This window comes from Megascapheus bottae, chromosome 7, assembly GCF_031878675.1.
Source record: "Megascapheus bottae isolate mThoBot1 chromosome 7, mThoBot2.hap1, whole genome shotgun sequence".
NCBI lineage: Eukaryota > Metazoa > Chordata > Mammalia > Rodentia > Geomyidae > Megascapheus > Megascapheus bottae.
Genome location: NC_143515.1, coordinates 73,413,623 through 73,426,780, shown reverse-complemented (window position 1 = coordinate 73,426,780; position 13,158 = coordinate 73,413,623). Strand labels below are relative to the sequence as shown.

General features: G+C 40.0%; 1 protein-coding gene across 2 annotated transcripts; it reads left to right on the top strand.

Annotated features, from left to right (window-relative positions):
• Positions 1-2,137: 2,137 nt before the first annotated feature.
• Kcns3 (potassium voltage-gated channel modifier subfamily S member 3) lies at positions 2,138-10,970 on the top strand. Of its 2 annotated transcripts, none has more exons than XM_090336211.1 (2): positions 2,138-2,296; positions 8,813-10,970. In XM_090336211.1, the coding sequence occupies exon 2, from the start codon at positions 8,872-8,874 to the stop codon at positions 10,345-10,347; it is 1,476 nt and encodes a 491-aa protein (XP_090192337.1). In that variant the 5' UTR covers positions 2,138-2,296; positions 8,813-8,871; the 3' UTR covers positions 10,348-10,970. The 2 variants fall into 2 exon arrangements, with proteins under 2 accessions (XP_090192337.1, XP_090192338.1); XM_090336212.1 differs by lacking the exon at positions 2,138-2,296 and adding an exon at positions 4,961-5,005.
• Positions 10,971-13,158: the final 2,188 nt, after the last annotated feature.

Sequence of the window (13,158 nt, the reverse complement as noted above, 5' to 3'; positions counted from 1 at the left end):
AGGTCGAGCAGTTGTATGTAAATATCTTATCAATATACCTGGCATGTTATAGGAATTCACAGAACACTAGTCATTTTGTGTTGAAGAAAACTCACATGGAGAATCTGAAAGCTCTTACAGGGGTATAAATGAATTCCCAGTAAGAACTCAAGACTGTTGCTACATGTCTTTTGAAAATCCAGGTTTATATTTTTTTCTTTTTAGTAAGAATCATAGTGACAGAAAATGGGGAAAAGCACAGGAATTTTGAATTTTGGTGGGAGGAAGAGAGAAAGAGACAGCTAAGTTGTCATAAGACATTTCCTAAAGGCGCCTGAGGTACCAGTTTTTATTAAAAAATTAAAAGATGCACTTGGCAACCTCACTCTATGTCCCTGAGACAGATGTGACCTTTCTGTGGATAGCCAGTGCTTGGGGTTCTTGAAATTCTGAATAGTCTAAGAACTCTGTGATTTTCTTCCATCTCTTATTAATATACTATTATCAAAGTTGTTTGGAGTTATTTTCTAGACAAATTAATCTTACCTTCTTTTGAAAGGTACTGCAGTTGGAAAGGCATCTGACAAGGAAGACCACATGTATGCACAGTATATTACTTTTATAAAGGTTCAGCATCATTTCTGTTTCATTGCATGCAAATATTTAAGGCTGGCCCAATCACCCTTAAAGGCTGTGAAGGGAGAGAGATGGAGAAGGCAGAGGAGGAGGAGGTGGAGGAAGAGGACGAGGAGTAGAAGGAGGAGGAGGAGGTCGTCCCAGGAGAAGAGGAGGAAGGAAAGGATAAAAAGAGGGAAGTCGAAGATTTTTTTTTAATCTCCTGAATTGTTTTTATTATTCCTGTTGAGAATTCTCTGCCACCTCTGCTTAGAGTTCCATCTGTAAATTAAGTTTTGGTAGATCTGTATGTGATTTACCATCTACTTTCACTATCATCTCTGCCAGAGGTGGAAATTTACCCCTCTGCAATGCAGGAATATCCTATAGGCTTGCTCTTCCCCTGGTAGGACAACTTCAAATCTATGCCCTCTAGTTCTGCCTCTGCTGCTCTCAGTCAAGAATCTATGCCTCTAGCTCTGCTTCTGCTCCTCTACACTGTCAGGAAACTGTTACTTGATTATTTGATGAATTCCGAGGCTGGACTCAAGAACATCTGGTTTGGGGTTTCAGTGCCTAAGGTAATACCCCAAAGATCACAAACACACCAGGAATGCTTGTTTAGTGATGCTATCACCAGAGGCATTCTTTTTCTCAGAATCCATGTTTATTTCTTCTCCTCCTCCCTTTTGGACTTAGTGTAGATTGGAAAACATGAAAATCAATGGATTGATGCTAAGATGCTCATACAATCTGTGGGAGCCTACCAACATGAGACAAGGCTTACCTGGTTGTGAATTGGAATGGTTTTGCTTTCTTTAATTTATTCAGAGAGGAAAACTGAATGTTTATCATTCTGTTTATTTCGGTACAAACCCCATATACCTATTTGCATGTGTACATGCACACATAGACACACCACACACATACACACTATACACATAAACACTATACGCATTAATCTGAAAACTCCACATTGGTACCTGTCGTCATTTCTAATCTAGGAAATTTGTCAGTGGGCAAATAGAGAAAAAAAAACCCTGAATTTGTCTCACCTTTGAAATCAGTCCCTGTAGAAGCTGGACTCTGAAATGGATTAAAATGTGTTCACTTAGAAGTTTGCAATATATATGCCTCTCTCTCTTTATATATATATATGTACATACATACATACACATACACATATATGTAACTTGAATCAACTGGCTAGAAGAATAGCACCCCTATGAGGAAACTTGTGTGGAAGGTGAGAGTTTATTGTGTCCAACATCTTAGATATGTGAATGGTATATCTAAGTACCATGGGGTACTGGAAGCATTCTATTACAGTCAAGATCTGAGAGTCCTTATACATATTTATACATCCAACTGGAGTAATAATTTCAGGGGGGGTAAAGACCACCACCTCCCCGACAATTTTACGGGGCCCTAAGGCTTCAATGCTCAGAGCACAGAGTCTGTGATAGAATTCTTGGCTATGTTTCTTTCTTGGAGTCACAACTTGGTTGATGGTTTCTTCTCTAGGTTAGATTTATTCCCCAGCCATTGCTTTGGCTTGCTCAACCAGAAGACAGGATTGGCCACTCAATGCCTATGTGCACACCACATTCCAGTGGAGGAAGAAGGGTGGAGCTTCTTGGATGATGATGGATGTTCTACTGTACAGGATGAAGGCAGAGTGCGTGACATCACCACCACAAAGGTAGGAGTTGCTTTTCTGTGTCACTTTTCTCTTGATGACCATTGGATAGCAGGGGAAGAGGAAAAGAACAATGCAGTACAGTGACATGAATGATTAAACATCAGGAGGCTATTCTTTGGATAAAATTCATTGAGCAATTGATGTGAGTAGTTAAAAGAGAAAGAGCTGTGTTGGGAAGGGTTAGATTGACATTGCATTACATCATAGGCAAACTTTAGGAAGTTCGGTGGTATACATTCTTTTCCTTCCCTCCACTTTCATAAACTTGACAAAAATACTACTCATATCGTGACATGATTCCTCTTATTTGAGTCCATCTGGCTAAAAAATAAATGTCCTAGAACTGGGATTGGTATGAATGTGACTCAGGTTAAAGAAACATATTTTGTGGGGGACAATGTTTAAAACATGGTTGAAAGGGTCTAACGAAATTTCAGATATTTTTGTAAATATAGAAGTCAGAGTTTCCATATCTTTGTAGAACACTGGAGGATATATCTATACTGTACTTCTGGACCCCAAAAGAACTACATTACCTGTCATATCTACTTCTTAGGCACCCATGGACATTTCAGCAAGGTCCCTAACAAGCTGTGTGTTTGCTTGAATTAATTACTTTGGTTACAGTAGCATTACATTTTGCCTTGCCTGGTCTGGAAGTGAGTATCTTATTACTAGATTGTGAACAGTACTTAGCAAAAGGACTATTGCTGTAGAGTGGGCAACAGATGACATTTTTTTATATTTGCTTACTCCAAACACTAAAATCCTACACAGAAGGAGTCAGCTGCCATTCTCGTTGTAGCTGCAGCCTTTTCTCTTTTGCTCCTTTCAATCTGTACAATCCTATTAGCATCTGTCACAGGGTATGATAATGTCTTATATCATCTTGTGAGTGACGTTGATACAATACATTTTCTCAAGTTTTATTGCATTGTCTTGGTATGACAGAAGTCAGATGTTCTGTGTTAGTGTCCTCACTGCTAGGTTTTGCAAAAAGTAAACTAAGACAGACTTAAGTTCAAGCAGCATGTGGGATCAACATTTGTGAGAAAGTGAAGTCAGACTGGGCAAGAGAGAGCTTGAGCTGTGATAGGGTTCCAGAAAGGCTTTTAGCTGACTGTGGGAGAGGTCTAGAACCAGCATACTATTCACCTTTTAACGGGTGCTAAGTCATTTTTATCGTTCTTATAAACATGGCATTGGAGGTGGGCTGGTGTGGAGAAGGATTATGATCCTGAGCAAGGCAACTGTCTTTGGAGGAGAATGATTCCCAAAGAAAAACTTAACTGAGAGTATTAGTATTAACACTCCCATAGGTGTGATAGTGAGTGCCTCTGTTCTGAAGGGCAGAGGTGAGGGACTATCAAATAGTGTGCATCTGGTCAAATGTTTTAGGTTTTGTTAGTGATCAGGGCTAGGAAAAAAAGACATTCTTTATCCAAATGTATTCTCATTGTTGTTTCTAGTTCAAATTCAGGATCAATGTGGATTTTAATTTCTTTGACTTTTATATAATATTTCTTTTAAATTGGACCCAAAATCTCAGGGGAATTTACTGATACCAATTAAGAAGTTTATTTGCTTTATCCTATGTGTGTAAGTTTCATACACGCATACCTACATGATTGTTAAAAATATTTAAAAATTTCTATCATACTTTTGTTCTTAATGATGTATATCAGTAGGGAAGCACAAACTGTTATGTTTAAGTGTACATTGAAATAATTTGTTTCTCTGAATTTAAGCCATCAGCTTGATGAATGGTGAAGTTTAATTTTTATGAAATGGCCTTTTTTGAAATGCCTTTTTGATGTTTTCTTAAAATTTTTTTCATAATTATGTAAAACATTTACATGGTTTCAAAGCTAAGCTTCCAACCATGTTTTCAAAAGCCTGCTTTTTTCCCTCTCCATATACAAAAGCCTTGTCTTAGTTTTTGGTTGATGTTTCTGTTGTTTCTTTTTCTATACATGGTTATATATATGTGTATATATATAGTAATGCGTGTGTATATATATAGCAATACATATGTATATAAACAAATATATACCTGAATGTACATGCATATCTGTGTGTATATATATTTATAATTCCCTCTGTTTGGATAAATTATAACACCCTATAGTCATTTTCTATAACTCAGTCTTGTTCTCACACACTTAGCCCAATTATTCTAGAAACTACATGACTATATTGCATATAGAGATTATAATTTTTTTCCAGACAGTTTTCTACCAATGGACATTTGAGTTGATTCCAATTATTCACTGTTTTCACTTTTTGTTTGTCTATTTTTGGACAATATTCTAGAAGAGACATTACTGGGTCAAAAGGCAAATGCCTCTGTAGTTTCTCTAAATATTGCCAAATTCCCTCCTTAGGAAGTCTCACTTTGCATTCTTGCCACAATGTCTATGAAGAGTTGCTGCTTTCCCAGTAGACAGATATGTAGTCTTTTGTCTTTATTTTCAATTTCATACATTAGGTATAATGCTTCAATATAGTTTCAAGTATATTTATTGTTTCTTGAACAAGACTGAGCTTTTTCCTCTGACTTCAGAGTTAACTAGCATATTTTTTTCTGTGAACTGTTTCTGTCTCATAGATTTTATTTTCTATTTTTATTTTATTTTCTATCTTTTGAGTCAGAATTAGAAGTTATTCACATTTCTGGATTACAAATTAATCAACTGATATCTTCATCAAGTAAGTATATGGCTAACTAAACATCTATGCTATGTCTATACTCACAGAGATTGCATACACACACACACACACACACACACACACATATGTCATTCTTCGGTATCCATTGCTATTAGTTTTAGGACCCTATCGATACACAAGTTCTCAGTTGCCCAAGTCTCTCCAGTGATATGATATTTGCATGAAACCTATGCATATCTGTCTCGATATTTTAAGTATTTAATAATATTGGTAATACCACAATAGCAATTGTACTGTTTATGGAAATCTGTTTAGTTTAGGGAATAATTTTCCTGGAATTATTTTTAATCTATAGTTGGTTAAATCCTCAGATGTAGAAGTCATGGCTATGGAGATTTAAGTGTATATATAGAAAGGTGTGTGTGTATGTATGAAGGCATATGTATAAAAATAATATATAAAATATATTTTATAGACATATAGTATATGTATTATGTAAAACATAAATATATATAGAAAGGGAGACATATCATTGGACTAGTAGAGTACTGGGTTGGGTATGAAGCCCTAAATTGGGCTTTTGTCTCTAACTATACCATTGTTGCCTAGTTGTCTCTTTCAATCTATTTCCTCCTCCTTTCTTCTGAAAGTACCATAACCAGAGACCTTTGGTTTAATGATGTAGAATGTATGGACTCAGACTCTCCTTCACTGGTGTGGAGTAAATAAAATGCAATGAGGACACAGACTGACATGAATGAAGGTCATGTTGTTTAGAGGAGACGCTGTGGAGAGATTGGGAAAGAGACCACATATTCTGATAGGATACACACCCATAATGTCACAAAACAGACTCTGGCTTTCTGGTTTTATGGGCTTCCAGGACAGGCAAGATGAAAATTAATCTACCACTAGATAACTTCCATTAAAGTCTTAGCTTAGCTGAGCTAGCTTCTTGGAACATTTTACTGTTCTACTTGCCAGAGCATTGCTAGCTTTCACAAACTTAAGTTACATGAATATTTGGATCAAGTTAGGAGCTCTGATTTAGGCCTTTCACAAAAGATAACTAATTAATAATTTAAAAACCCCAAAAGGGTGGACAATCAAACTTTTAGAAGAGACCATTAAATCCTCTCAAGCTATGCTATGTCTCTAGTCTTATGGGACACATTCAATGTTAGTGCTTTTGGAGCAAATACTCGTGTAGTTCTTTTTTATTTTGCTTTTGTCAGTTGAGGCTGGAACTCAGGACCTAAGTACTGTCCCTGAGCTTTTTTTTCCCCCTCAAGGGTAGTGTTCTATCTCTTTGATCCACAGCTCCATTTCTAGTTTTCTGGTGGTTAATTGGAGATAAGAGTCTCACAGACTTTCCTGCCTGAGTGACTTTGTACTGTGATCTTCACATGTACGACCTCTTGCAAAGCTAATACTATAATAGTGTGCCGCCAATGTCTAGCAATTCATATATTTCTCATGACTACAGGATGTCTCAAAGTGTGGAGGGCAGAGGCTTTGTCTTAAGACTGTGTCCTTTCAGATCAGGACTCTTCTCTTACTGACACCCTTGGATTGTTAGAGTGTCAGGGAAGAAATATTCTATTCTGACCTTCTGCTTTCTTTAATGTAGTGAAAGGCAGATTAAGTAAATATAGCCTCCTTAGCTTGCCAATATCCTTGTCCTTTCTTCCTCATCAGTTGTCAAATTTCCTCAGTTGTATTTGATGGAAGTCTCTCCATCTGGTCATGTTTTCTTTGTATGTATTTCCACCCTGTGCATTTGAGTCGTACTTCTTTTTTCCTGTGTGTTTGCAAGCCACCCTCGTAAGGCCTCAGCTTTTTCACTCTGCTGTCAGTGGACTTGATGTCTTTGTTAGTAGTTTTAGAGCTCTGGAGCTTGAGAAACATCCAGGTTGGAACTAGAAACTAGGAAGACCCATGCACTATGTCATGGCACTAAGGCAGATGGGTGAACCTCAGTGAGATCCCCCTAAATCATAGTCACTAATACAACCATGCCCACTTGTTGATTAAGACCCTTTAGTGGTCTTGCTGACGGGATAGAAATCCAGATTCTTCACAGTGGTATAATTGTCCCTTTATCGTCTGCCTTCTGCCAGTTGCTGGTGCTTCTTTGGGAGCAGGAGACCCTTCATCCTGTTTGGTCACTTCTGCTGGGTCTTTCACTATTTCTCCAGAAAGAATCCCTGTGCATTTTTCATAATCCTAAACATTCTTGACTTGCCTATACTGTGTTTCTTACTTTGGATTACAGATTATAATAAAGAAGAAACAGGGGCAGGGAGAGTCTATGTAATGGAGGGCCTGGCTTAAACGCTTGGCTCCAATTTTTAGTTATCTATTGTGTGGTCTTGGATCCAAGTCCTCTCAGTAGCCTTTTTTTCCCCCACATGTCTTCTTTATAAGTTTGGACATATTAAATGACATTTATGATTTAGCCACCTAATCAGACCTGAGAGAACTCAATGCAGAATTGTCTCCTATCCCTTTGTCTGTTCCATCTGCTCTGTCTGAGGAAGCATCGTTGGATTGAATGAGGGTCAAAACCCTTTACTTTTTCTTGAGAAATAGATCTGGTACATCCTGGTTAGTGTCAGAATTAAAAATCGGCGATGTGCTTGGTCAATGCAGATTCTCTCTAGAGAGCTTATCATTGATGACAGCTGTACAGGAGACTATGAGGAGGGAAGAGATGGCAGCAGAGTATGTCTGTGTTGTGACATCAACAGTGCAATTAACTTGAGAAGGTTTCCTTGGGTCAGCCACTTTCCACGTGGACATACTTGAAACACCATCCTAGGAAATGTAATGAGATCTCCAAGATAGACAGTACTTAAAGGTAGAGAGATAATTATATCCTCTTGATTTTCTCAGTTTCATAGGAAGCTGAGCACTCACTTGAGGAATAACTCACTGGAGCAGAACGGGAAACACACATTGTTTCTAAGAGTTGTTTCCTGTGGGTGGTTGGGGGCCAGGTCCAGAGGAGACTATTCTTTCTATGGGTGAGGCACTGGGCCCTGGTGCACAGGAGAGAGAAGCAGAGGTCTGCCATCAGCCAGCCCATCACACCAGAGCTGTGTATTCTCTGACACACAGAGCCTCATGGTGGAGACTATGAAGACACATGTGTTGTGTAAGTGGCTTAAAGTGGGTTGTTGTTTGGGCATCAGAGATGGGAGGTGATGTTCGACAGCTTAATAAATAATAAACTAGGAATCAGGATTCACCAGCAATCTATAGCAGCCCTGAAACTAAATAGATCTTCAAACTTGTTTTATTTGTTTGTTGGTTTGCTTTTGTGCCAGTTTTGGGGACTGAACCTAGAACCTGAGCTCTGTCCTTCAGCTTTCTTGCTCACGGCTGCCCGTCTACATGAGTCAGAACTCCATTTCTGGAGTTTTGCTGGTTAGTTGGGACTAAGAGTCTCAAGGACTTTCCTTCCTTACTGGTTTCAAACAGCAGTCCTCAGATCTCAGCCTTCTGGGTAGCTTGGACTTCAGGATTACACCAGCATCTGGATTTAAACTCAATTCTTGGAGAAAGTATTTGTTTTGCCTCGATTTTCATCTTACCAAAATATATAATCATATATGTCATATATAGGATGTCCTAGTAATCTATCTTATTTATATTATTTTATATAATACTGTATTATATATTTTATATAATATGTATTCTATTTTATATTTTAATATATGAATGTAATCATGTCTATATGTATGTATGTATGGCTTTGCTTTTAGTATAGCCCATCATCCTGGGAAAAGAAGCTTGAAAAGAGAAGGAGGAGACTCAGTGTAACACTGTTTGTGTTCCTTCAAGGTGCTGCATGATCTGCCTCATCTCCCTTCCCGGCCAGCACTCTGCCTCCTGTGTCCATCATGGTGTTTGGTGAGTTTTTCCATCACCCTGGACCAGATGAGGAACTTGTCAACTTGAACGTGGGGGGCTTTAAGCAGACAGTGGATCAGAACACACTCCTGCGGTTTCCTCACACCAGACTGGGGAAGCTGCTTTCCTGTCACTCGGAAGAAGCCATTCTGGAGCTGTGTGATGATTACAGTGTGGCCGATAAGGAGTACTATTTTGATCGGAACCCATCCCTGTTCAGATACGTATTGAATTTTTATTACACGGGGAAGCTGCATGTCATGGAGGAGCTGTGCGTGTTCTCTTTCTGCCAGGAGATTGAGTACTGGGGCATCAATGAGCTCTTCATTGACTCCTGTTGCAGCAGCCGCTACCAGGAGCGCAAGGAGGAAAGCCATGAAAAGGACTGGGACCAGAAGAGCAACGATGTGAGCACTGACTCCTCCTTCCAAGAGTCCTCTCTGTTTGAGAAGGAGCTGGAGAAGTTTGACCAGTTACGTTTTGGACAGCTCCGGAAAAAAATCTGGATCCGAATGGAAAATCCGGCATACTGTCTATCCGCCAAGCTCATTGCCATCTCGTCCTTGAGTGTGGTGCTGGCCTCCATCGTGGCTATGTGTGTCCACAGCATGTCAGAATTCCAGAGCGAGGATGGAGAGGTGGAGGAGCCCGTGCTGGAAGGGGTGGAGATGGCCTGCATCGCCTGGTTCACCGGGGAGCTTGCCATCCGGCTGGTGGCTGCTCCCTGTCAAAAGAAATTCTGGAAGAACCCTCTGAACATTATCGACTTTGTGTCCATCCTTCCCTTCTATGCCACACTGGCCATAGACACCAAGGAGGAAGAAAGCGAGGACCTTGAGAACATGGGTAAGGTGGTTCAGATCCTGAGGCTCATGAGGATCTTCCGAATTCTGAAGCTTGCCCGGCACTCTGTTGGCCTTCGATCTCTCGGAGCCACGCTGAGACACAGCTACCACGAAGTGGGGCTGCTGCTGCTTTTCTTGTCTGTAGGGATTTCCATCTTCTCCGTGCTCATCTACTCCGTGGAGAAAGACGACCACGCGTCCAGTCTTACCAGCATCCCGATCTGCTGGTGGTGGGCCACCATTAGCATGACCACGGTGGGCTATGGAGACACCCATCCTGTCACCCTGGCTGGCAAGATCATTGCCAGCACCTGCATCGTCTGCGGCATCTTGGTGGTGGCACTTCCTATCACCATCATCTTCAACAAGTTCTCCAAGTATTATCAGAAGCAGAAAGACCTTGACGTGGACCAGGGTGGTGAGGAACCACCAGACAAGTGTCATGAGCTACCTTACTTGAACATTAGGGATGTGTACGCTCAGCGGGTGCATGCCTTTATTGCTAGCTTATCTTCCGTGGGCATCGTGGTGAGTGATCCCGAGTCTACCGACGCTTCAAGCATCGAAGACCAAGAAGATGGTCACAAGACCACATCCTTGGATAAATGCACAGTCAAATGACAGGGACATTTGTGCCTGTATCTTGTGTCCCTTCCTGACATTAGGTTAACACAGCTTTATAAACCTCAATGGGTTCGTTAAAAAGAAAAATTCATTTAATTCTCAGGGTGTACCTTTTAGCCATAGTTGGACATTCATTGCTGAATTCTGAAATGATAGAATTATCTTTATTTTTCTCAATTTAATGCCTTGTTCTGAAATTTATTTTTACAAGAGAGAGTTGTGATATGGTTTTGGAAAAACAATAGTACATGATATCGGGGGGTGGGATTAGTTGCTACGGTCCTGTATCATTCTGTATTTGTCTTTTACTCACATTGAGCTAACCATAACTTACTGATGAGTAGAATCAGAGGCCCAGCTGACTGAAGATTACATGCATGTAAGATCCACACTCGAGACAACGCATGTAAATCCATGTTCATGTCCCAGGCATGGAAATTAGGAGCCTAATAAATTTCCTAATTCAGTATGGAGAATGTCTGGTTGTATGTTATTATGTCAGAAAGTACATTTCAGTGTGCTCATGGTTGACTTGGAAGGAAATGTTCTTATTCAAAGACAAAATCAAGTCTTCTCTTTATGTTTTTGAATATAAAGTGCTTTGTTCGGTAGACTTGTGGCTGTTGACGTGTATATGTGGCCTGACTGAAATCTACTTTCTAGACAACAGTGATAAAGCATGTATATATTTGGATCATACAGATGAAATACTCACCTTTTCTCCATTTATGATCTATTTCCAGTGCATATTTTTATTTCTGGGTGATATTAGGGTTTACCCTCTGGGTATCATGCCAAGGCAGGTGCTTTACTGCTGAACCATGCCTCTATCCCATTCTTTGATAAGTATTTTAAAGGTAGAGTCTTGCTCCCTTTTCAGATCTAAGTCTGGAGCAGTTTTTCCCATTTTAGTCTTTCTGTAGTTGCAGGGATAACAGAAGTATACCTCTGTGTCCTGCTTCCCTTCACTGACATGGAATCTCTTGGACTTTTCTCCCCTGGCTGGACTGAAACTGCAATCCTCCCATTTCAGCCTTCATTTATTTTAGGTGACAGACATGTGCCACTGTTTCCTTCCAGGAGTTGAGGAAAGGACTTGTGAATTTTTCTGCTCAATTTGACTTCAAACCATGCTCCTTCTATTCTCAGCCTCTCAAATATTGAATTTTATAATATTAAATATTGTAATGTTTTCTACTGCTAGGACTCATAAAACCCACATCACCTGAAAATTGTCCAGAAGATAAACCTACACACACTCACAGTCAGAGACCTGTTCAGGAGATGAAAGAAAGGAGAAATGTTGTACAAACACATAGATATGATTTATTGTAGCCAGAGGAATGAAATGTAAATGACTGAAAAAGCTTTGCCAATGACTCTAAAATGAGCCAACATTTTCAAACCACCACAGAGACGTGATGGCTGCATCTTGCATAGAATTCCCTCAGTACCAAAGGAGATATTCATAATCATTGTCAGAGCAGTGACAGAGCAATTCCACCCTGTATAGAGAGACCTTAGCTGTGGCCTTCATTTTGGTGATCTATGGCTCTGCTAACTCCCCCTGCCAGGCTGGCTGTAGTGTTCTTTCTCTGTGCTCTTCTGGATAGAGGAGCCGCATGGATTTATTTTTCAACCTTTAATGCTTAGGGATGTGTTACATTTTTTTTTTTTGGTGGGTCATGGGGTTTGAAGTCTGGACCTGGGTGCTGTCCCTGAGCTCTTCAGTGCAAAGCTCTACCCCTTGAACCTCAGCCTCACTTCCCATTTATTAGTGATTCATTGGAGATAAGTCTCAGTGTTGTTTAGTGCCCAGGTGGGTCTTGAACTGCGACCTCAGATCTCAGCCTCCTGAGTGGCTAGGATTACAGGCATGAGCCACTGTGCCCTGCAGGGATGTGTTTCCTTAAAAAAAGAAGAATGTTAGCTGGGAGCTGGTGTCTCATGCCGGTAATCCTAGCTACCCAGGAGGCTGAGATATGAGGAGAATCACAATTCAAAGGCAGCCCAGGCAGGAAAGCCCATGAGACTTTTATCCTCAAATAGCCACCAGAAAACTGCAAGTGGCACCATGGTTCAGTGTGGTAGAGTGCTAGCCTTGAGCTGAAGAGCTCAGGGATATTGCCCAACCAGAGTTGAAGCCCCATGACCGGAAGAAAAAAGAAGAATGTTATCAATGTTTTCACTCTTTATTCCTCCTAAAGTGCCAATGACTTTTGAGACGGACATACTAAAACAAAGGACATAGGCTTATTTCTTTTGATGATACTAGAATTTGAGCTCAGGATCCTAACACTCAGTTTGCTAACTCAGCTGCTGCTCTACTACTTGAGCTTTGCCTTCAGTTCAGCTTTTTTCTGGCTAATGGAGGAGGGAATCTTGTAGACTTTTCTTCCGAGTTGCCTTTAACCTGTGATCTTCCAGACCTTGATCCCCTGAGTGGCTAGGATTACGGGTATGAATATCAGCTCCAGGGAGAATCAGACCACTCTTTTAAAGCTGGAGGTTTATTATATGTATTTGTGTCATCTACTGCTCAACTAAAAAAAAAAAAACACACGTTTCTCAAAATGCTCTTGTGATGTTGGAATAAATGTAATTTTGAGCTATTGTAGAATTTACAGTCTCATATTATTAAGTATTTTCTAATTAGTAGTGAAGTCTGTTTAAACAGTGATTGTACTAATTTTCCCCACCAGCAATAATATGAATGTACTACTTTACTGAACTCTTTGCCTATATAGTCATTTCATTTCTTTTTCTAATAGCAAGAGGTAATTTCAGTTTGCATTCGAAGATGTGAAA